This window comes from Vanacampus margaritifer, chromosome 16, assembly GCF_051991255.1.
Source record: "Vanacampus margaritifer isolate UIUO_Vmar chromosome 16, RoL_Vmar_1.0, whole genome shotgun sequence".
NCBI classification, from domain to species: Eukaryota; Metazoa; Chordata; class Actinopteri; order Syngnathiformes; family Syngnathidae; genus Vanacampus; species Vanacampus margaritifer.
The window spans coordinates 566,396-590,918 of record NC_135447.1 but is presented as its reverse complement, the minus strand read 5'-3'; the positions used below and the strand labels follow the sequence as shown (position 1 = coordinate 590,918).

The 24,523-nt window shown below is 46.8% G+C and overlaps 1 protein-coding gene across 8 annotated transcripts; it reads left to right on the top strand.

Annotated features, from left to right (window-relative positions):
* Nucleotides 1-362: 362 nt before the first annotated feature.
* On the top strand, nucleotides 363-24,469 carry synj1 (synaptojanin 1). Of its 8 annotated transcripts, XM_077545688.1 has the most exons (31): nucleotides 363-703; nucleotides 1,745-1,902; nucleotides 1,980-2,066; nucleotides 3,376-3,643; nucleotides 3,792-4,017; nucleotides 5,049-5,132; nucleotides 7,588-7,649; nucleotides 8,509-8,605; nucleotides 8,804-8,979; nucleotides 9,289-9,370; nucleotides 9,501-9,653; nucleotides 10,788-10,953; nucleotides 11,054-11,077; nucleotides 11,902-12,093; nucleotides 12,204-12,288; nucleotides 12,959-13,099; nucleotides 13,725-13,917; nucleotides 14,084-14,242; nucleotides 14,455-14,611; nucleotides 14,957-15,083; nucleotides 15,456-15,668; nucleotides 16,482-16,560; nucleotides 16,693-17,041; nucleotides 18,339-18,467; nucleotides 18,566-18,604; nucleotides 19,195-19,236; nucleotides 19,993-20,045; nucleotides 20,144-20,333; nucleotides 20,405-20,634; nucleotides 20,772-20,798; nucleotides 21,870-22,016. In XM_077545688.1, exons 2-30 carry the CDS (start codon nucleotides 1,779-1,781, stop codon nucleotides 20,790-20,792), a joined length of 3,948 nt encoding a protein of 1,315 aa, XP_077401814.1. In that variant the 5' UTR covers nucleotides 363-703; nucleotides 1,745-1,778; the 3' UTR covers nucleotides 20,793-20,798; nucleotides 21,870-22,016. The 8 variants fall into 8 exon arrangements, with proteins under 8 accessions (XP_077401814.1, XP_077401807.1, XP_077401809.1 ...); XM_077545681.1 differs by lacking the exon at nucleotides 20,772-20,798 and having other exon boundaries at nucleotides 363-551; nucleotides 21,870-24,469; XM_077545682.1 differs by lacking the exon at nucleotides 20,772-20,798 and having other exon boundaries at nucleotides 364-703; nucleotides 10,797-10,953; nucleotides 21,870-24,469.
* The last annotated feature ends 54 nt before the right edge of the window (nucleotides 24,470-24,523 follow it).

Genomic DNA, 24,523 nt, shown 5'->3' with positions numbered 1-24,523 from the left:
GTCACACCTATCTCGTGAATCCGATTGGACAGCCTGCTCCAAAAGGCCACTCCCATTGGCTAGTGGCAGCTGTTTGTAAAGGGCGTTGTACAAGGACATTTTTACCAACCAGTATTTTATTGTATTTAAAATGTGCCTATATTTACCATGAATTATGTCATATTTATGTATTTGGTGTCTCACATTTGTCGAGGTGTGCACTGTGCAGTAAAATCCGCTAACTCCCACCTCCAATTCCGATTGGACAGTCTGCCTCCAAAAGTCCGCTGCTATTGGCTAATATAGACTGTCAACTATAGAAACGAATCGGGCGAGTACATTCTTACTTTCCTGTGTTGAGTGTATTAAAATATAAGTGTATTTGGTGTATATCGGGCTACATTAATATTTCAGTAACATATTTGTATATGTTTATTACAGTTGTTGACTATCGCTCAGCCGCGCCGCGCTAGAAGATAGCATAACCTCGCGTCGGAATGTACCATTGTGCCAACGCATCAGGAAGGATTTTTTGTTGTGACAGCGGAGTCGCAACCCGGCGGTGAGATTCGGTAAAGCGAACAAGAAAAGCCTCCTTTTCCTTTACCTGTTGTGTTTGTTTGTGTATTTTATACATTGACACCGATGGAACCGGCTTCGGCGGGGCTACCGTAGGCGGTTTTTCTTCATGTCCACTGCGCGAGCTGACTGGCTGTTTGTTTAGGTAAATGCCGGTTTGACGCAGCCATCCACATAATGACGGAAAGCTAGCGAATCCGCGATTAGGGCTAGAGAGCTAAAGCTAACCTGGCTAAGCACATTCGCCATTCCGTTGATGTAAAAAATCTGCATACGTTTTAAAAACAAACCGTAATACATGAACGTTCACAACGCGTTAGCGTCAGTCCCATTTGTGTGGTCATTTATTACTGTGTTAAAATAAAAGTCGTGACTGTCCGTGTGTGCCCACCGGCCTCTTGTGCCCCCCCAACGGCTTTTAATCTGGACCCAGTCGCGATTCGTACTCCAATTGAGCTCTTCGAGGATGATTTACTGTCATGTTGTACCGACCGAATTCCTTTACCAAGTCCTTTACAAGACATTACAAGGCGGCGGGTGTGTCGAAATGTGATTTCGAAATCCTGCATCCGCAGTGAGGAAATTAATCGGATGATAGAAATGGAGCATGAATGGCAGCAGCACCTTGAACCAGTGGGAGGCTCGTTTGCCTCACAGTTGTGAGGTTCGAATCCAGGCGACCGCCATCCACAACACAGTTTGCGTGTCCAAAAAGTAGTCATGAAAATATATCGATATTTTTAAACTTGAATAATTCAGCAAAATCTCTGCCTAAAAGCTTTTTTACTTGGACTAATGTTGCTGCCACTTGATGAGCGCGGGTGAGGAGGAAAGAATGTAAAAGACTCGCTTACACAAATGCACCTCTAGAGTAAACAATGTCACTGATTCTCACATCACTCACCTGGGCATTACCGGCCTTTTAAAGCCACACACATTCAAAGTGACAGAATTGTGACTGGTAGTATTGTTTAACAATGCAAGCTCAATTTTTATGCAATTATTCCAAATTATCAATGGAGTGATTGGTACAATAATCAATTCTAAAAATATGTGATAGCGTTAATTACTGGCGGATTTCACTGCATTTCTACTGTTATAGTCTTTGATTTTTGTTACTATCTGCAATGCTTTATATTTGGATTGACTTTTTCCTTATTCTGAGTTTGATGATATTTTTCTTAAGTTCCAGTTGTAGGTCATTGCTTGTGGCATCCACAATGGCCTTCAGCAAAGGTTATCGCGTCTACCACAAGCTGGACCCGCCTCCCTACAGTGTCATCGTGGAGATGCGGACGCGGGAAGAGTGCCTCATGTTTGAATCCGGCGCCGTCGCCGTCCTTTGTAAGGAATCGTCATTTTCAAGCCGCCATCGTTTCACCGCAGCGCCCGTCTCACCTTTTGCTCATCTTCGTTTTCAGCGGCGGCTGAGAAAGACGCCATTAAAAACACATATTCCAAAATTGTGGATGCTTACGGGATCTTGGGCGTCCTCCGCCTCAACCTAGGTGAGCCGCACGCACAAAATCCTACCAGTTGATTACATGGACTGCGGTGCCTTGACTTATGAGCGCCTCAAATTGTGAGCCATCGCTTGGCGGGTTGTTTTTGCTTTGTGTTGAGAGTTTGAGTGGCGGGCGAGCTTCGGGTATGCGGCAGCTTAAGAGAACTGGTAGCAAACAAACAGAGCAATGAAGCTACTGAGATGCCCTTGCATGTGGGCAAGGAGATCCGCAGTTGCGTGTGCGCTTTCAACCGGTTTTCAAACGGCAACAAATGGTCGAATGCTGAAATATAAAATGAGAATACTGACAAGGAGCAAGTGCAGCTCCTTAAAGGCACACATCCAGCACATTCATGCTTCTGTATTACAGTATTTACATTTTACGCGTATCCCCTTACTGTATTTCTAATGATTCTATTTAAGGTCCTTCAAGTTAAAGCTGGGGTTTCAAAGATTTCTTGGCATCAAGCCAACCAAAGGTTCCTTCTAACTTGTTTCTAATGATGTCTTGTCATTTGCTTTTTCTTTGAAATCAAAAAGTTTGCCTAAAACAAATTGAAGATATAATTTTAAGGCCACATCTCCCAGCCTTACATGCCATGTAAATCCAGCCTTCGACTCCACCTTATAATCTGCTTTCTCTTGACCCCTGTACGACCTTCAAGGCCGTAAATGCGGCAGGCGAGATCAAATCTGTCTTCAGTCATACCGTGAAGGCCCGTTTATCGTGGGAGAAACGTTCCATACCGCCTGCTCCATGTTTGGGGAACATTTGGGATGTGGAGAGACAATATTTAAACATTCTTTATATATATATATATATATATAGTCTTATCACTCTCTCACACTTTAAAAACCTTTTAAATGTATTGAGACACTTTTTGAAAGTATTCCTGAGCACTTTTTCTCACTCTCTCGCTGTCGACAAATTGGAGATAAAACATAGATGACGTCACTTGAATGAACGGATTACTCGGACCATTGTCCCAAATAGGAGACCACGTGTGCTTGCTTCGTGGGTGTTTGCCATTCCCTGTTCATGTTTACAGTACGCCCGACACGTAAAAACAAAAAACTATTTAAACAGCCAAAGCGCATCGTTTCCTCTAACCAAAGTATGCTAGCTTAATGCTAACATACGATGCAAAAACGCCATCGTTGGGCAAACAAAAATGAGCATAGACGGTGCGACAACTGCTACTTTTGAAACACACCGAGAAGCAATGCATAAAAATAGGAAATAAAGTCCACTGAATCAAGCAGCACCAAAGTCCGATAACGCTTCCAAAGATGCCCCCCTTCCCGTTGCGCAGGCGACTGCATGCTCCACAGCCTGGTGGTGGTGACCGGCTGCAGCTCGGTGGGCAAAGTGCAGGACTCGGAGGTGTTCCGGGTGACGCAGACGGACTTTGTGTCGCTGAAGAACGACCCCGGCGACGAGGAGCGCATCGGCGAGGTGCGCAAGGTGCTCAACTCGGGACACTTCTACTTCGCCTGGTCCGCCTCGGGCGTCAGCATGGACCTGAGCCTGAATGCGCGCCGCCGCATCCTGGAGGACACCACGGACAACCGCTTCTTCTGGTAGGAGTCGACCCTCGGTATTGGGAGGAGGGCGGGGCCCAGGGCGGGGCCCAGGGCGGGGCCCAGGGTGGGGCCCAGGGCGGGGCCCAGGGCGGGGCCCAGGGCGGGGCCCAGGGAGGCGTCTTTTCATCCTACCGTTGGCCACCAGGAACCAGTCGCTGCACCTGCACCTCAAGCATTACGGCGTCAACTGCGACGACTGGCTGCTGCGGCTGATGTGCGGCGGCGTGGAGATCCGCACCATCTACGCCGGACACAAGCAGGCCAAGGCGTGCATCTTCTCCCGCCTCAGCTCGGAGCGGGCCGGCACGCGCTTCAACGTGCGCGGCACCAACGACGACGGGCAGGTGGCCAACTTTGTGGAGACGGAGCAGGTGAGCGGCAAACACATGAAACATCAAACATGGCGTGCGGTGGCTGGAATGCGGTGCTGTCACTGACGACTTAAAAAAAAAAAAAAAGATATGATTATTTTTCAAAGTCCACTCAATTTAGTGAATGTCAATTCTCATTGTTGCTTATCTTCTGTGCACAAATGCACGTAGCACACAAACACCAACAGAATTTGCCAATGCTAAGCGGTTAACGATCACGATTAGCATTAGCCCCAAATAAAAATCCAATTTGATCAAATTACTTTCCCCCCCCCCCCCCCCCCCCCCCCAGCCCTAATGAGGAGATCAATCCTCTCAAGAGCAGTTTGCTGCGGTCGTCCCATCAGGTTATGCGGCCGCTCTTACGTGTCCCGCCAAGCGTGCGCCCGCAAGCTCGCTCGGACTAAATCAGTTGTTTGCATGCTGGTTGATTAACAGTACTGCAGCTTTCTATTTACTTGATACATATTAATAATAATAATAATAATAATAATAGTCTGTCGCCATGTTTACCTTTTCCCATTTGCTGTTTGATTGTGTGGCAAGTACGACTTCTAATCTCAGCATTGCTCAATAGTGGCAAAATAGCCGGACTTTCTGCCCTTTGTCAAAATAGCTTCGTTACTTCTTTAACTTCCGTAGACGATGATACGATCGAGAAGGAAAGCTAACGTGTTTACTGAGATATTTTAATCTTTTTTGAGAGCATTGTTTTTATGTTGTTGGCTACAAAAAAAAAAATCAATTTGCTAATTTCTCATATTTTATTACATATGTTCTGTTTTCTTCATGCAGGATGTGTTGTTCATTTCTGAATATCCGAATTCAGATTGTCTGATGATTATTATTTTAATCCTCAGTATGAGAGTATTTTTTTCCCCCCAGTTTTGTTTCAAGTTATCAAAATATTAATTCATTAATATTATATATATTTGCAAAAACAAACTTAAGTCACAAACCTACAAGCGAAAATGTGTTACGCTTGGATGAACTTGTGAACGTGTCCTTGTGAACGTGTCCTTGTGTGGCAGGCCATCTTCCTGGATGACCGAGTGTCGTCGTTCATCCAGATCCGCGGCTCCATTCCGCTGTTTTGGGAGCAGCCGGGGATCCAGGTAAGGCACAAAAAAAAAAAAAAGGATCCGCTTCTAACGAGCTGAGCCTGCCAAGAAGGCGAACGCTGCTCCCGGCTGTGAAAAGTGTCCGTTTCACTTTGGAGCGTCGGACGCCCAAGATGGCAGCCAAGCGTTGCCGTTTAACACGTGTCCGTGTCCGTGTTGTGTTCAGAAAAAGTCCCTTAAGGGGGTTTTGTTGCACCTGCACGACAATCGGCAACCCAGTCGACACCATGACAACCCTCACTTGGTATACGAAGGCTCTTTCGTTCTCGCTTGTTGCTGGTTTTGGGCTCACCCGGTCGGTCTTTGAGGAATCTGTGCAGTATCATGACAATAAAATCGACTCTTGCGCTGAATTTCAGGGCATCAACATTTTCAGCATAAGCTGCAGCTCGGCTCACTTGTGACTCACTTGCTCCAAAATGTGTGCACAATGAAATGATTTGTAAAAATAATATTTCTTAAGCAACGTATAAAAAAAAAAAAAAAAGGGAGTCATTTTCAGGAGGCAGAAACGGATAAACAACATTTCAATTAATTTCAATAGGGGGAAATCTATTTGAGCTACAAGTGTGTGTGGCGTCAAAAAGTGGGGCCTGGCCTGGTGAGTGATGTGGGAGCCCAACCAAGGCTAGTTGTAAGTCAAAGTGGAACTTTTACCATGAAAACTAATTAAAAATAATTGAACTTTTGTTGTTTGTACCTTTTCCACAAATGGCTTTTTTCAGGCCTCTGATTGGCTAAAATGGGGTTTTGAGCTGAGCAGCCTACAAACGGCACGTATAAACTGAATAAAACTCAAATTCAATTTGACATCCCCCCCCCCCCCCTGTGTATTGGAAACAAAAACAACGGTGAACTTATGATGCTTTTTGTATTTGACTTGACATTGCACAGGTTTAGTTTTTGTAAAGGAGGCTGCCCGTTGTTAGATGCCGCATCGGTAAAGGGCGTTTCTCTGTTTTCCGCAGCTCCCCGACATCTTTGGTCAGGTGAGAGCCTGGTCTGAAAACACGCCCCGCCTCCGCCCCCGCCTCCCTCAAAGCGCTTCTTCCCCTTCATTTTTGTTAGTCCGCCGCTGGCTACGCGCCGCAAACTCTTAAGAGCAAAACCCGGGAGGACAAGCGAGGCTTGTTTTCAGACGCTTTGAGAATGTTGTTAGTGCTTCCTGCTTTTGAGGTCTCGCTGCGGCGCTCCCACCCGTTCCCTCCACCAACGTCCCGCCCCCAAACTCTGCAGAGGAAAGACCAACAAAGCAGACTCGTCTTTGTGGTTTCCCTCCACGAGTTAAAGCTTACTTACTTCATCACTGCCATGATCGTTCTTCCTCAGGGACTAATGAGCTCACAACAGCTACATTCTCTTTTGCTGACTCCCGATCAAAGCCACACACACTCAAAGTCATAGATATAGTATGGAAGGTGGTTAGTAGACTAAAAATGGACCAACAGTCAAGTTGAGCGAATGTTCACTTAGGACCTCGCATCTCTTGCAAAACTTTTAAAATTATGATCTTGAAGATTATTAGAGGAGTGTCAGACTTTTTTTTTTTTTTAACAATTATGAATTTTGATTGTTTGATTGCTTGTCCAAATTTGAACACACGTCATTGGAGTGGCACTGCAGGTGGAGGAAACGAGCGGCTCGGGGTGAAGACGTAAGCGACGCCTCTCGGGTTGCAGGACGTTATTAAATATGAATCGGAGAAAAAAAAAAAACGAAACCTGCTATGCCTCGTGATGCAAAACTCAGTCGAGCTTGGCGGGTGGCTTTTTGATTTCAATATCACTTTGAAATGATATCAATGTCTCATGTTAAATCTGCCATTAAGAATGAATGAGGGAAATTAGGGTACAAAATCAAGAATTGTGGGAATATTTGGAAGCAAGTATGGTGTAAATATTTGGAATATATTAAAATGGAAATGACAACAATGAGAAGAATTATGTGGACGTAGATAGATGCCAAAAAATACCAAAAAAGGAATAACAGCTTTCACACAATAATGCATCAGATTTATGACACACGAGAAGCGTTGTGCCTGAATATTTAGTTCATTTTTCTATACTATATATTTAAGGTTTTTCATCTTTTTAGTAAAAAAACATTAAATATATATATATATATATATATAACATTTTAGGTAGGCTTGAGCCCCGTAAAGTAGGTCTTACAGACAAATAAAAAGCAATGAACAAAAAAAAAATCCTTGGTGGAGGTGATGAAAGTGGAGTCAAATGCCGCTTAGGTGTGAACTTTGCCCTTCGCCACGCTCGAGGTCTTCGCTCGAGGTCTTGGCTCGAGGTCTTGGCTCGAGGTCTTCGCTCGAGGTCTTCGCTCGAGGTCTTTGCGCAAACGCCGATCTTCGCTACCAAGATTTTTGCCCACCCGTCATCACCCGTTTTGTTCTGCCCGTGTTCATGCCCGTCTTTTGCCGTGTCTGCCCCCTCAGGTCGGCTCTCACCGCGTCAAACTCTCCCGAGGATTTGAAGCCAACGCGCCAGCCTTTGAAAGGTATTTGCAAGCATTTTCAATTTATTAATCAATTTCGGGAAGGACGCAAGAGCGCCACTTTAAGAGCTGTGGCATCGAACAGCCTACAAGTCATTTTCGTTGGCCTTGGCCTTGCACAGGCGCGGGAACATCTCATCAACGTCATCTCTGTCAGCCGCTGGTGGACATTTTGTGGCAGGGCGCGCGGTCACGCTCTTCTTAAGATGGCCGCCCTAATCTCTATGCTGCACCTTGCATGCGTCCAACCTTATCAACTTTTCTGGCTGCTGATCGCGTTTCAGAACAACTACAAGCGAACAGGCACGCCTCGTCCTGAATTTAGACACAAGCTCAAATACATTTTTAAAAATGAATACCAGGGATGGCAAGTAGACAATTACGAAGGGAAGCAGCATTTCACAGAAAATTCCAAAAGCAGTTGATTCATCTCTGAAGGGCCGCCACATTTTACAGCCTTTGTTGGAAAGAGCCGCGGTCTGCCAATTGTAACTGCAGAAAAATCATAAAAAAAAACCAAGATGATGAAAGTAGTGTCAACTCCCCCTCGAACCCCCACAGCCGTTGCAAAGGGAGGTTTGTATCACTTCTTCATCTTTTGTAATGTAATCAAACGTCACCCAAAAGCAATGACGAGAATTCCAATTCTTTACCATTTCGGGTCCGACGTCTTTCTAGTATAGCAAGTTCAGATTTGGAAGACATTTGGCAACATCGCCAGGACAAGTCAGTTTCGGAAGTAATCGTGGAAAAAAAGTCACCTCAAATCGTTGACTTCACGTGTGTTTTCAGGTTTGCTCTTCTTGAGACTTTTAGTGTTGATCAGGTTTTTTTCCTTCGGGTTTACGTTGATGTTTTTCAGACACTTCGCTGCCCTGAAGAGGTTGTACGGCAAGCAGGCCGTCATCAATTTGCTCGGCAGTAAAGAAGGAGAACACATGCTCAGTAAAGCCTTTCAGGTCAGAAATCCATCCTCAGGTTTTTTGGTTTTGTTTTGGGTGTTTTAGTGGTGCATAGTGGTACTACATGTGTTAAGTGCAGTTCAGTTGTATTTAACTTTATGCAGACTATGGTGGAAATTGGAATGCAAAGTTTTTTTTTTTTAGAGAAGCGTATTTGCCGCCCCCCCACGGATTATATTCGTGTTTTGCTTGCAGAGTCATTTGAAGGCGTCGGAGCACGCCGCGTCTGTCAAAATGATCAACTTTGACTACCATCAGAACGTGCGCGGCGGCAAAGCGGACAAGCTGCACAGCGTGCTCAAGCCGCAGCTCGGCACGTTCGTGGAGGACTGCGGCTTCTTCTACTACTCGGGAGAGATGGGCATCGCCAGGTCGCTCACACGGCACACATTATATGGACTGGGGGGGGGGGGGGTCTTTGCTTTTGACTTGAGAGCAAAAACTTGAGCTATGAGAGCCATGTGGTCGTTCAACTCATTTAGCAGGTTGGCTAATAGTAAAGAATTGAAACGAGAGGCTTGAAAGCCGTTCCCAGCCGATCAAAAAGACAATTCCGCGTTGTCTATTCAAAACAAGCACACAACTTTTCCTTCCACTCGTGAAATGCTCCAAATAATCGTAAGCATAAACAAGCTGTCGCCTTTCTGTGTTCGCATTAACACTTGGCGTGTCTTTTCCAGGAGCCAGGGTGGCACCATCAGGACAAACTGCCTGGACTGTTTGGATCGAACCAACAGCGTCCAAGCCTTCTTTGCGCTGGAGGTACCGAAGCGCTCGGCTCCAAATAACGGGGGCGGCTTCAAGCTATTTTTTCACATCGCTTACATGACGACATAAAAAAAGTCCATTTGTCATCGTGTCTCCCCCTGAAAGGAATCTGAACGTCTTTCAGATGCTGTCCAAGCAGCTGGAGGAAATGGGCCTGACGGAGAAGCCGCAACTGGTGGCCCGCTTCCAGGAAGTCTTCAGGACCATGTGGTCCGCCAACGGCGACTCGGTCAGCAAGATCTACGCGGGCACCGGCGCTCTGGATGGCAAGGCCAAGGTGGTGCTTCGACACGCACGCACGCATGTGCCATGCTGATGTCTTGAAAAACCGCCACGGCGCCGCGATGGCGCCGCGATGGCGCCGCGCGTGTGTATTGTTGCGTCTTCTCTTTTAACTCTTGTGTGTCGTGTGCTATCTATTTTTGCCGCCCTCCGGAACCCTTTGCACTTGCGGTAAGTGTCCGTTTTGAGCTTTTCCTGTCACCCCAATCCCTCGTTTCAGTATTCGTGGCGGGATGTAATGACAAGCTTTTCTTCTTCTGTGGTTTTGTTTGATTTGAGGAATCCTTTCTTCAGGCATGAAAATCCCTCAACCTTTCGGCGAAATTTGCCATTTTGAAACCAAAATAGGTCACCTACGAGATTCGTGCAGATCAGATTGATCTTTATTTATTTTTTACCTCCATCCTCTCTGGCTCTCATGTTTAAAATTCATAATGTTTTATTATTTGTCAGGTTTTATTCAATGAAAAATAACTGTTCAAGTGAATGTTCTTTTCAAAAAATATGATTTTATTGTGAAATAAATGAACATTTATTACCACAAACACCGGAACCAAAGTACCAAAAATCGGTACTGTTCAGTACCGGTATTGATACCTACCCTGGTACTGACAACTGGACCCAAACCAATTCAAATGCAAAAGGTACCCGTCCCCACTTGAAGGCAGCGCACGTTGTTTTTTCAAAATCCATCCATAGTCCAATAAATGTAGCAAAGATGTTTGCATTTTTGCAAAGCGTTTTTCTTGACGCCATCAAATTTCAAATTTAAATCCGCCTTCCCTTCGGAAAACCAAAAATGTATTTATATATTCACGGGGCAAGTGCTTGTCACCTTTTTCACCCCTGAGCCGTTTTCATGCCTGTTTCTTTTTTTCTGATGAGGATCGAGACGCCAGACTTGACGTGATTGTGGGAAATGTTGGCGTGGTTCTTCTGTCGCAGTCTTTCCCAACCGCTGTCGGTTATCCGGTTCTGCTGAAATGATCTCAAATGTCTAATACGTGCATTGGTTGGAAAACGCGGTTCTTTCACGGATCAATGGGAATGAAAACAAAAAGCAGCAAGCCGCGTTCGCAAATCAAGTCCAACTAAGCGGACGTCTCCGTGTCCCACGCGGTCCTTCCAGGCGGGAAAGCTGAAAGACGGCGCTCGCTCGGTGACCAGGACCATCCAGAACAACTTCTTCGACAGCTCCAAGCAGGAGGCCATCGACATCCTGCGTCTGGGTTCCACGCTCAACAGCGACCTGGCCGACAAAGCGCGGGCCTTGCTCACCACCTCCAGCCTCTACGGTAACGCCAGCGACGAGCTTCCTCGTCCCGCCGTCGCGGCGGCCCGACTTTTCATCTAACGGGACTTTTTCTTCCTTCTCTCCACGCTGCGCTCTGTTAGTCACTGAGCCCGTCATGCAGTCAGGTACGGTACCTGAGCGTCCCTGACGTGGACCCGTTCTGTCCTCCGCTCTCACCTCATGCGTGCTTGTTTCAAGGAGACACATTTTGCTCCGCCCCCTCCGCACACGCAACATTCCTGTGACGTGCCCCGAGGAGCGCATTGTCGTCAAACAACACTTAACACATTTTCTTTTTCCCCTAAAAAAAAAAAATAAAAAATCTCCAGAAAATAATACTTTCTCTTGAGAAATTTAAACTTTTCGCTTAAAAAAGTTGACCTTTTGTTAGCTTTTTCTTTGTCTTGAAAATGTCTACTTTTTGTTGGGAGATTCCTTTGGAGGCTCGTTTCTGCCAGATAACAATTTAAATGTAAATTTCAAATTCAAACTTTCCGGCAATGGAAAAAAACGAGGAAAAAAAAAAAATCAAATCCAGTTTTTGTCAGTAAAAATAAATTATATGGATTCAAAAAATCCTGACAGATTTTTTTTTTTGTATTATTATTGTTCTTCTTTTACTGTAACTGCGACTGGTGATGGGACGAGAACCAAGAATATCTGCGCATTTGTTAAAAGAGCAAAAGCTTTTTCACTGATGGAGGCAGCACTTCGTACCTTGAACTTCAAACCCGAATGTCATAACCGAGTAGAGCCTAGAGTTGTGGTGGAACAAAATGACATCATACGTCCCCTTTGTTGTCATCATTTTGTTCTCATGCATTCCTTTTTGTGTTCATTTGTTGTGTCTACCGTCAGTTATTGTCTTTCATTTCATTGATTCAATTGGTGTATGACAAATACCTGCGTCCACACGCTGATTTCTTTGCCCCGCCCCCCTTCTGCGCAGCCTCCCCCAGGGTGCTGCTGGGCATGTGCCAGAACCACCGCAAGTACACGCGGCCCAAGCAAATCCGTGTGTGCGCCGGCACGTGGAACGTCAACGGCGGCAAGCAGTTCCGCAGCATCGCCTTCCGCAACCAGACGCTCAACGATTGGCTGCTGGACGCCCCCAAGATCGCAGGCCTCCCCGACTTCCAAGGTGCCTTTTTGGAAAATGCCCGCTTTCGATCTCCATATCGCAAATGTTGACCTTCGCAGGAGCGTCCGGTGCCGTAATTGCAATCGACTTCTCTGATCTCTTCATTCCAGACGGCAAATCCAACCCTGTTGATATTTTTGCCATCGGCTTTGAGGAAATGGTCGAGCTGAATGCTGGAAATATCGTCAGCGCCAGGTATGTACTCTTAGATGTCGACAAAAGTATTGGGACACTCAGTCGTATGCGCTGAATTCATCAGAAAGGGATCCTCATCTCGTCATTCGTTTTAGAAAGACATGACGGACATTTTGTGTGCTTCCAAGTTGGGGCACAAACGTTTGCGGTCCTTTTGGTCAATGCATATTCGTTTGGAAACTGATATTAAAAATAGAAAAACGACGAGCAAGAAAAAGCCTGCTAAAAGTTTGATGATCAATTTTCATTTCAAAAAACGTAAATAGGATACAGCACGAGGCACAAATTGAAACAAAAGACGGCTATTATTTTTGTTTGCGATTCCGAAGGTTGTGTCTTCTGCCATATCCTATTTTCGTTTCTGAAATAAAAACGGGAAATACGCGTCCCAGCCAAACGGCAAAATCAAGCTTCATTTCAATCAACAACGAGTGTTTTTTCTATTTTTAATATCTGTTTCCAAACGTTTGCCCCGCCCAGTCGTGAAGGCGCTTCAGCATCCTGCAAGAATTCCCACCACGTGCACACGCTCACTCGAAACGCCTCGTTTTCCCGCCAGAGCAAAAAGGGTTGCACTTGCAAAGTGTCCCATTTTCTCGGCATCGTCCCAACACTTTTGTCCACTTGATCCGGGATAATAGTTGAGCGGGTGTCACTGATGTCCCGGCAGCACCACCAACCAGAAGCTTTGGGCCGCCGAGCTGCAGAAGAACATCTCGCGGGACCACAAGTATGTTCTGCTGGCGTCGGAGCAGCTGGTGGGCGTGTGCTTGTTTGTGTTCATCCGCCCGCAGCACGCGCCCTTCATCAGGTACGCTTATCGGGTTCTTTGGGTTTTCTGTTGGCAATCGAGAACGGGACTGGTTTCGTTGAAGGCGAATTAGCAAAGCCGCCAAACAGAAATGCATGGCATGGAAATCATGCTGGTGAAGGGATTTGCCTCGCCGCTTCTCTCGGAACCGTTTGGAGCAGTTTGGCAATTTACGGTATTTAACTTCTGTTTCCATTTTGTATCGTTGATCCGAGCCAAAAAGTGTCACATCCCAAAAAAAGCCACTTTTGACCTTTTTTCACTGCTAGATGTGAAAACAAGCAAATTTTGTCTTTCTTTCATTTCGTCTTTCTTTCATTTCGTCTTTCTTTTATTTCGTCTTTCTTTCATTTTGTCTTTCTTTCATTTCGTCTTTTATTCCGTCTTTCTTTTATTTCGTCTTTCTTTCATTTCGTCTTTCTTTCATTTTGTCTTTCTTTCATTTCGTCTTTCTTTTATTTTGTCTTTCTTTCATTTCGTTTTCCTTTCATTTCGTCTTTTATTTCGTCTTTCTTTCATTTCGTCTTCCTTTCATTTCGTCTTTGCCAATTGAAAACCGAACAAACGACACACCGCTCGGCAGTGGATCCATTCGGATGCTTTTTTTCCTTTCGGCGCCATGCAGGGACGTGGCGGTGGACACGGTGAAAACGGGCATGGGCGGCGCCACGGGCAACAAAGGGGGCGTGGCCATCCGCCTGCTCTTCCACACCACCAGCATCTGCTTCGTGTGCTCGCACTTTGCGGCGGGACAGTCGCAGGTTAAGGAGAGGAACGACGACTACAACGAAATCACGCGCAGGCTCAACTTCCCCATGGTGAGAACATTTCTTGAAAAGACGTTGAATCTGAAAATAAGGCATTCAAATGTGTTCAGTAGACGCTCGTGAGATCATAAACGAACGGACGGACGGACGGACGGACGGACGGACGGATGTTTTTCTCCAATCCTTTTTAAATGCCTCGGCCCGTCTTCCCCTGCAGGGCCGCCTGCTCTACTCTCATGACTACGTTTTCTGGTGCGGCGACTTCAACTACCGCATCAGCCTGCCCAACGAGGAGGTGAAGGATCTGATCAGGCAGCAGAACTGGGACGCTCTGACCGCCGGCGACCAGCTCTTCGACCAGAAGAATGCCGGAATGGTACCTCTTTGTTCCATGAAATTGTATGGATTGATTTTTGTCCAATGAGATTCCAGCCTGTGTGTTGCCGTGTCAATGTAATCTGCCAAGGGCCTTCGTAATGGCTGCTGCTTGCCCAGGGAACGTCAACTGCATCAACAAGTGCGCTGTTTCGTTATCTGATGAGATTTCAAATCGGTCAAGCTGACCCCCAAACGCGTCTTGTGGTCCAGGTGTTCCGGGGCTTCATCGAGGGCAAGCTGGACTTCGCGCCGACGTACAAGTACGACCTTTTCTCCGAGGACTACGACACCAGCGAGAAGTGCCGCACGCCCGCCTGGACCGATCGCATCCTCTGGAAGCGCAGAAAGTGGAACTTTGACAAAACCGGTGCGCCGCAAAACCTCTTGCTCTCCATTCAGCCAATAAACTTGAATCGTGAATAAAGTCAGGATGTTTGGAGAAAAAAAAGTTGTAGTTTTACGTTGGAATGTGAGAGCTTTTATTGAAAGACATTTTTTTTTAAAATTGCAAATGTATTCTTGGAAAATGTGGAATTTATACTCGTACAATTGCAATGACAAGAACATTTAAAAAGTCAGCAAATTATCTTTTTTTTTTTTTTTATAATTCATGTTTTGTAAATTTGGACTTGATATTTTTTTCTCTCTCAATCTCCAGTTGTCTTCTTGTGATTTCATGCTTGTAACATTATTTTCACGTTTTTGTGTATAGCCGAGGAGATGAACGTGGTGGGCGCAGGATCGTCGTCAGCTGAGAACGAGGACGACCCCGATTATTCTTGGAGCCCCGGGACCCTCAAGTACTACGGCAGGGCCGAGCTTAAGACCTCAGACCACAGGTGAGTGCAATCCAATGCGGTCCTTGCAGGATTTTGCGGACTTTTTTGTTGATGTTTTATTGCCTAAAATAACTGATGTCACTGCAGGATTTTATGAAAATTGTTAAAATATTGAGATGAGGTTTTTTATATATATAAAAACAAAGTGGGATTAGAAGAAAAAAAAACAGTTCAAAGTGCAATCATAGACTGCCCCCTGTATGTCAAAATTGGAACTACACCGTGATTTAGACCAGTTGCAAGATGAGCCTTTTCTCTGTTGCCGGTCATCGCAAATTCACAGAGACTGACCCAAGACAGGAATTCTTCTTTTATTAAGACAACATTCATTTTTGGACAATAAGCCGTGCTAATGTAACGATCCATTTGTAGGCCGGTGGTCGCCGTCATGGACGTGGACATCCTGGAGGTGGACCCGGAGGCCCGACACCAGGTCTACAAGGATGTTATCGCCCTGCAAGGCCCCCCCGACGGGACGGTACTGGTGTCCCTGTGCTCGTCTGGACCCGACCAATACTTTGACGACGCACTCATTGACGAGCTACTCGACAAGTTTTCCAACTTCGGCGAGGTCATCCTCATCAGGTGAGCCCGATTTGGGAAAAATTGGCTTTGAATGAATTCTTTTTCGTCATATTTTATTCAAATAGACTTTAAAATGGACATTTTACCCAGTTGGGCCTTGAGATAGACACGAGTGCCCCAACTTTTTTGGACCTCTGTGCTGTTGGTTGTCATGTCGTGCTAATAGATGATCGTGTGATTCTTAGACACTTAACTCATTGACTGGCAGCCATTTACAGTGAAGCAACCCCCTTCGCTCCCGGCTGGTTGACTGGATTTGGACTGATTTTGCAAGGCCCACAGAATATTGTGTTCTATTGCTATAAAAACATGGAAGCTACCAAAAGAACAATTTCTTTCATCAGGAAAAAGTCAAAGTATTTTTCTATCTGTTCCCGTTTTGCAGCAAGTAGCATTAGAATATAGCTAAGTTCCATCATTATTCACACAAATCTGTTTAAAACACTGGGAGAAGAGCTTTTTGCAACATGGCCCTGGTTGAGCTCTTTTGCCCTGCTGCCACCTGCTGGCCGTTTTTGTAATAATTACCATTTCTTCAACCGTTCGCTGCAGTTGTTGAGAGGCTGCATCAAAGCCTTTTGCATGCGCTAGCTTAAAAAACACAACAAATGTATAAATACGTCTTTGGGACATTTCAAACATTTAAAATAGAACATTTTTATACGTTTTTGGAATAAACATATTGAAATAACATTTCAGATGTATTTTTTTGTGTGCGAACAAAATCGCTTTATTTAAATAAAACCACCTTGCCGATCACATAACCTGAAGATTGGTCACATGGTTGTTATTATTTTCTTTTTTTCTTTTTAGATTTGTTGAGGAGAAGATGTGGGTGACATTCCTGGAGGGTTTCTCTGCTTTGGCTGCTTTGTCTCTCAGCGCATCGACTGTAAGCCATTCTTGAATAATAAGGACTCCTATTTGCATTCTTTGGAGGATTTCCGTTTTCCGCCGCCATCGTCATAGCAACCACACGGCAGTCACGAAAATTGAGCGTCCGGGTCTCCGGGTCTCCTTGCAGGTTCTGGGCAAGGTGATCGACATCCGCCTGAAGAGTCCCGGCTGGATCAAGAGCCTGGAGGAGGAGATGAGCGTGGAGCGCATCTGCGGCGGCATCCCCACCTCGGCCAGCTCCACCCTGCTGGCCGAGGACGCCGACGTGGGCGACCACGACTACGACATGGAGGGCGACGTGGACGAGGAGGTGGAGGCCGTCCTCCCCCAGCACCTGCAGCCGTCGGCGGGCTCCGCGCCGGGATCCTCCCCGCTGGCCTCGCCGCGGGGAAGCCCCTGCGCCTCCCCCACCCACGGAGAGGCGGCGCCGCCCGGCAGGCCCGGACGCGCCGCTCAACCCGCCCGACCGTCACAAGGTAAACTTGTTGTACTGGCGGTGCCTTGACTTGGGAGGAAGCCCAATCACAGGTTTGCCCAGATAGGAGCCATCGTTCGGACAGTTTTTTTTTTTTTGCTTTGACTTATGAGCAAAAACAATTCTTCTAAAAAAAGGCTTAAAGACGTTTATTGCCACTTCACGTTGAAATTTACTATCCGACTGAAACAACTACAACGTTTTGACTGGTGCCCGCTTAGCTTAATGCTAACGCACCGTCCAAAACGCCATAGAAATGCTAGCAAATAGCACTTAATTGTCAGCACTTTTGTTTTCAAGACAAATCCACCCTTTACAAATTTCAGACTTAAGGCTAATCTTGTAAGACAAAAGTGGCAACCTTGCTTGGGAAGCGAATGTATTTGTGTGGATCGTCCAGAGGACGAAGACGGACAAGATGGAAGAGGAGCACGAGGTGGTCGCCACATGGAGATCAAGACATGAGGGCATGACCCCCCCCCCCCCCACACACACACACACACACACACAATACACAATAGCTGTCCACTTCTTTCATTTCATATTTGTCCAAATAATTTAGCAGTTCCAAATTGCGGTGAATTGTTGCCGGTGGATTGCAAATGGTGTCACAAGGCTCGTTGTTTATGGCGAACTCACATAGCAAATGATGCCGCAAGACTTTGTAGTTTATATGATGGCACAAATACCAAAGGGTGACATTTTAGGATCGCTTAGAAAGACAGAAGGCGACTTACCGGTCGATGGTTCAACCGCAACCAAAAAAGCTCCGAAAATCTTCCGGTTTGTGATGAATTTGATTTCTTACGCAGACTAAAATTGCCCTTTTTTCAAATTGTTGTACGCTGAGCCGTCCAAATCGTGACTCTTAATTTGTCTTTTGTCTTTGATTCAAGGCCGTCGCCCAAACCTCAAAGTCGTCTTCAGAAAGCCTCGACATGCATCCCGCAATGCACCAAAGGTGGAAGACGCGCATGCAAAGTGCGCGTCGTCAAATTCAAGTTCAAACTTGTTTTCTCTTTTTCTTGCCGTCTGCTATTGTTGAAATGTTCACAGAGTTCCCAAAACACAATTAAAAATACATCTACTGTTGGATCCGAAATTGTAGAAAATATTGGAAAAGTTGAGTTCAAAAGAAACACATTGTTGATCTTGACCACTGTCATGAGCAGATCCCAGCGCAGCTTGAGTGACTTTTTCGACGAAACGGTCGTCGCTTCAAAAATCAAAACGTTGCGGACCCCTGCGACGTCCTGCTTGAAACGTTTTTTTTGTGGTTCTTCTCATTTTTCCCGCAGGCCCCCCTGTAGACCTCCAGCCCGGCGCACCGTCCTCTCAAGGCTTGGAGCCCAAGCGCGCGCCGCCTCCTCGGCCCAACGCACCCCCGGCCAGACCCGCACCCCCCCAACGCCCGCCACCCCCCTCAGGTAGCGAATTATCACGAAGCGCGGCCATTTCATATCAAACGGGTGTCAAAGGCTACAATTTGATCTTTGACCTGCCCCCCCCCCCTCCCCCGCTGAAGGAGGCATGAGCCCCCTCCCTGTGAGAAGGGACTCTGGAGGTAACGTGTCTGCAGCACATCATGCGCTTTACAACCTGCGTTTCAGCTCGATGAGAGATTTTGATTTGCTTGAAGCGGAAATCAAGTCAAAAATCTTCTTTACAATAAAGTCGTAGTTTAAATGCTGTATTCTGCTTAATAGTGCGTTTGTGGAATGTGGCGTGCAACAGTTAAGTCTTGCCTGCTTCCAACCATCCGAGTGGGCGGCCATTTTGCCACTCGTCGACTGAAAATGACATCACAGTGCCCAAGGGCTCGACGCCAACGTCACAAACATGACAAAATGGCCGCCGTCTGAGATGGATCGAACCGGCTGGATTTTGCTGTGTAATGTGCATCGGAAATATTGTTGTAAAGAAAAGTATTGACTTGACTCGGCCTTTTGAAGTTGAAGTACGTGCTTGTAGTGCTTTCCCAAATGCAGCCCTTCGCTATGCAAACGATATGCAAACGATATGCAAACGATATGCAAACGATATGCAAACGATGCGCTCCCTCCTCCCACCCGCTTGCTTGTCTTCGCGTGTTGCGCTTCCTGCACATCAATTGAGCGTGACAAAGTGTATTTTGCTTTCCGTTGTGCTGCGAAGGACCAAAAAGCCCGGCTCTTCCTCGGCCCGACGCCGCCGCAGGTGAGTGGCGTGAAGAAGTGCTTCTCATAAGTGAAGTTTGCAAAATCATGTGCAATAAATCATGTGTTAGCTTTCGTGCATTCTTGCATAAAAGGACCACGAACAGGAAAACATGACGTAGCCCTATTGAAGTTTAAAGTTTTATGATTGTAGACCACATTCATAGAATAAAGTCATTTTGTGAGAATACAAGAAATACGTTCTATTTGAAGTATGACCATGGTCTCAAAAACGTATTTATATGTTTTTAATGCTAGATCATACAGAAGGCTTTGATGCAGCCATGCAAGCAATGGTCGTTATTACAAAAACGGCCAGCAGGTGGCAGCAGAGTATAAGAGATCAGCCAGAGCCATGTGGCAAAAAGGGTCTTAAGGGATTTTGAAAGGCTTCTTCAAACTACTTCTTTTCAAGAAAGTGATTTTTGGACCCCAAAATGTTGAGAAAAGTATTATTTGACTTGGGTGCGAGTCTTCATTATTCAGCATTCTACTGAAGGAAGCACACTTTGTCAGAGCAATGTCAACAATGTCAGCGGTCGGCTCACCTTCGAACCTCCTGCAGCGAGTCACTGAGTCGTTCTGAACAACCGACCGCGTCAGCCAGATTGCGCAACAGTCAAATATTGTTTTTTTGACGTCTCAACACAGCGCGTGATTTGCTCTCCTCGTTTTTCCCATTCGCTGACGCAATTCATTCAACCATCTGCAGGAGGCAACTTTTAGTTACGTCGCTTTGCGTGTGAACCCTTTTCAGGTCGAGGCCAGGTCAGCGCAGGACCTCCCGCACCTGCCGGTGCCTCCAGGCCGGTAGGTTGCCGCCGGAAACCACATTGATGACGACGCTGGTCATCACAAGTCGAAGTGATCCTCACTGATGTGGTCATACTGACCGTTCCCTTTTCAAGAATCTTCCCCCTCGAGCCGGCGTGATCAGCGTGGTGCCGCAGTCTCGTCCCTACCCCCCCTCCCACCCCGGAGCTCCCCGGCCCACCGCGGACGTGCACCCGGGGGCTCCTCGAGCCAACGCCGACACCCATCCCGGGGCCCCGCGCCCACAACACGGCGCCCCGCCCAAGCCGTCTGATCTCCCTCTAGGTGCGAATGTGTTTTTATTGGTCCAATGTGTTGAGATGAAACTGACGTGTGTGGCGCCGGCCTCCCCACAGCACCCGCTCCGGCGCTGCCGACGGTGCCCGCCGCCGCCAGGCCGTCGGTACCGGCGCCCATCCAACCCCAGGCCGCCGCCCCGGTCCAGGCCCAGCTGCCTCCGCCCATGCAGCCCACTCCTGCCGCCGCGCCCGCCGCGCAGACTCTGGCCTCGCCCAAGCCGCCGCCCCGTTCCCGCTCGCACCAGGCTTTGACGTCAGACGCCGCCAAAGGCGACTCGGCCACGCAGGTTCGTGCTTCCCCTTTTTTTTTTTTTTTTCTTTCCAGCTTTGATGAAACTGAGCTCGTCTTTTGTGGCTCCTCACAAGCTTATTGTCTTCCTCTGGCTTTTGTCTCTCTCGATTCGTTTGTTCTTTCTCTCACAAGCCGGAGAAACCGTCGGGGTGACTTGAGGTACTTTTTTGACGTCTCTCCTTCATAGCGCATCTGTGACCCGCCTCCTCTTTTTTTCTCAACATGCCCTCCTTGGTTTTGTTTCTGTCAACACAGAACATCACGTGTGCTTTTATATGTGTTGGGAACATCATTTTGTATGATTTCATTCATCTGTGGTAGCGTTCCATGTAGTTCTGGCTCGAGGGCGCCCCCGGGTGGTCGTGGCCGTAAGAAGAAGAAGAAAAAACACGACTCATTTCAGTCTGTACCTCCTTTTTTTGGAGAATCATTAGCAAGCATAATGGATCCGTTTGTTCTGCCATTTTGGACACCCAAAACGGCACACGATCGAGTCCAGTTTCCACCTGAAAGTAGTACCAAATGTTTGTTGATTTCCTTTTTGGGCACCCTGACCAGTGCAGTGGATCCTTAAAGTCCAGTTTCCACCAGGCCTTTTGTATTTGTTCCCTTTTTTGGTCACCCTTTCCCAAAAAGTCATCATCTAGTGGTGCAACCAATCACAAAAGTCCAGGTTCGGGTCGGATCACAGATTTGAGTCACGGATCGGATTGTTTTTCAGATCCGCCCCAAAAAAAAGAAGAATATAAATAGTACTTTGTCTTTATTTTGTAAAGCACTTTCATCATTAAACCCAAAAGAAAAAAATCTATATCAAATCATGAATCGATTATTTTCATATTTTTCCCATAAATTCATAAAACAAAAGAATTTTAAAGGCCTTTTTTTTTTGTTTCTTACTGTTTTTTTTTTGACATGTTCTTACATTTATCTAAGACTTGACGCATTGCACTTAAAGACAATCTTTGTCATTTACATTTACAATTATTGAATTAGAAGTATGAACATATTTTCATCTCATCCTTGCTGATGACAATATTTGGTTTAAACTAAATCCGTTAACCAGTTACTGCCGCCAACTACCTCCGCAAAATTTCATTTGGAATTTAACGTTTGTGAATCGAATTGGAAAAAAAGGAATCAAACGGAAGTCTCGAAATGGAATCCATTGAAGAGATCGGACTTGCCAGCCCAGATCTTGAGATGACGATTGTTTTCTTTGTGTGTCAGACAAACGGGCTGAACGGCGTCCAATGGAAGCCCAACTCCTCGGACGCCATCGACTTCCTGCCCCCCAGGCACAGCACCCGATCCCTGACCCGCGGCTCCTCCCTGAGGACGCCGCCCACCGTCCCCGCCCCGTCCTTGCCCCCCACCGCCCTTCTTGCGCCCCCGCCGCCCGCTATGCCCCGCAGCCGCTCCCAGGAGACCCTTCGCGCCTCCCCGAGCCCGTCAGCCTCCAACCTGCTCCCGCGGCCCTGCAGCACCAACCCGTTCAGCAGCCCACCCGAGTGGGCGCCACTCGTCCCCGCCGCCGCCCCGCAGCGCCTCTCTCGGGGCACGTCCCCGATCACGCCATCGTCGGCCGTGCAGCCCGTCTTGCCGCCCCGTCGCCAGCCCCCCAATTGGGTCACCTTCCACGAGGACTTCCCGCTCCCGCCGACGCCCGCCACGCTGCCCCTCGGCTCCGCCGCCATCACCGAACCTCCTCTGCAGATGCAAGTGTTCCCCGAGCCCGACTGGCTAACCACGACCCCGGCGTTCCCGGCGTTCCCGGCGTTCCCGGCGCACCGGGCTAAAACTCTGCCCGCCAGCGCGACCCTGTTCCCTGAACCGGACTGGTTGAGCGCCATCCCGAGCCTTCCTCCTCCCCCCGTCCCATCGCGGAGCGGCGCCGCTGTCCCGAAACACCCCGACGGATCCGGTCCCGGCTGCCTCCTCTTCCCAAGAAACTCAACTGAACGGTGATCTAGACATGTATAGATCCACGAGAGGCGTATATATATATATATATATATATATATATATATATATATATACAGTATATTTGTGTGTTTGTGTGGAGAGTATTTAAGACGAGCCGGAACGTGCGCGCGCTTCCAAATGAGTCCCTCGAACGATCGCACAAACATTTTTTTAGTTTTGAATAAGCTGTGGCGCATCTGCAATATCAACGTTGCTTTGTGTGCTTCGCAACTTTTACAGTGCTGTCTTGAGATACGAGTGCAATTTGCTACGTGACCATCCGTGTATGTCAAATCATTTCTCCCCATTGAAATGAATGCAAATGCAATTCACCCAAATCAAAACAATCCCTTTTTTAATTTCACTTCACGATGTAAAAATACGCCGTAATAACGTTTTCCTCCCACAAAACTTGACGGAAAATTCAAGCACAAAACCTAACGTCACCTAATGTGTTGTCCTTCTGTGTTTATCGGTGGCTGGCAAAACTGAGAAATGGCTCGTTAGCGCCACCATCTGCTGAATTGACCTCGGCCAACTTGTTGCTGTCAACTTGGCTGGCGCCGTTTCACGGTGGCGAGTCGGAGTTTGAACTTGTATCTCAAGACAAAAATATCATCCGGGCGACGGGTCATATCTCGAGAAAGCTCGTATCTGGAGGCGCCAAACAACGAGGACCTCCTCTCCATTTACTGTGACGACCTGCCCCAATTCTCCAAAAGGTTGCATTCGATGACGGCAAACCTTCGCCAATTCTAAACCTTTGAACACACGAAGCAACAATGCATGCAAACGGAGCAAAGCAGAATATGCTGCGGCATCCCGGGAGCCGAGTCGCTGTTTCTTGTTCTTGATTTTGCGGCGTGTCTTGTCGTCGAGCTCGGTGCCGCCCGCCCCGGCACAAACACTGCAAATTGAAATGTGGACTTAATTGTACGGGAATATCGGTAAAAGCGAACACACGTTCTGTCTGCAATTACTATGAGCCAATGTGGGGTCAGGGGTCACGCTGCGCTTGCTCAGCTCATGAATGTACGCCGTCGCACTGAGTCCGCTACTGTCGCCGTACATAAACGTCATTTATGTAGAAAGCGTGCGTGTGCGCCGGCACAATAAGAAAGATGCACTGAGGCTGCGCATGCAACACACATTCAGGATTTTCTTCTTCTTTTTTTATTTGCTCAATTGCCCGTCAAAAGCAACAAGCGGGTGTGTGTGTTCATGATGTCGTGTGTGAGGGATGTGACAAGCGACCTTCTTCTTTTTGGTCTTAAAATTCCAGCCAACTCTTGGATACGTGGTTAAAAACTGTTGCGTGACGTGTGTGTCGTGTACAGGGTGTTTTCATGTGTGTGCGTGTGTGTCATGATTCAGTGTCGTGCAAGTTTTTTTGGGTTCGAAATCATGTGAAGCGCTTGGGTTGACCGCAAATAGGACCAATCTTGACGTAAAACATGAATGAAAGCCAGCTCATTGTGTTGAATCCAAATCTCCGTTCGCCGCTCAAACAGGCATCAATTGTGTGTGACGTAGAAAAATATATATAAATATATATATGTATACTCGTATCCAGAAGCCAGACGCTTTTATGTGTGTCGCATTTGAGATTTTACTGGCAACAAACTGGCTCCCTTCGTGAGGTCAGTGTCTTCCCTCTGCACATTTTAATTCATGGCTGTAATCCATAGTAATAAATCTGTGCCAGTGAACTTATATTCAAGAGATCAAAAAAGCAACATGAAGCGGCAATTCATGTCTATATCAGTGAATATTCCATATTTAAATGTGCACAGCCAATTACACATTTATGTATAAAAACAGTTTATGTTGTATGTATGAAAAGTAAATAAAAAAACGGAACAGAATGGGGTTGGTTTTTACTTGAACTTTCAACCATAGTCTGAAGTTCCGCCATTGGC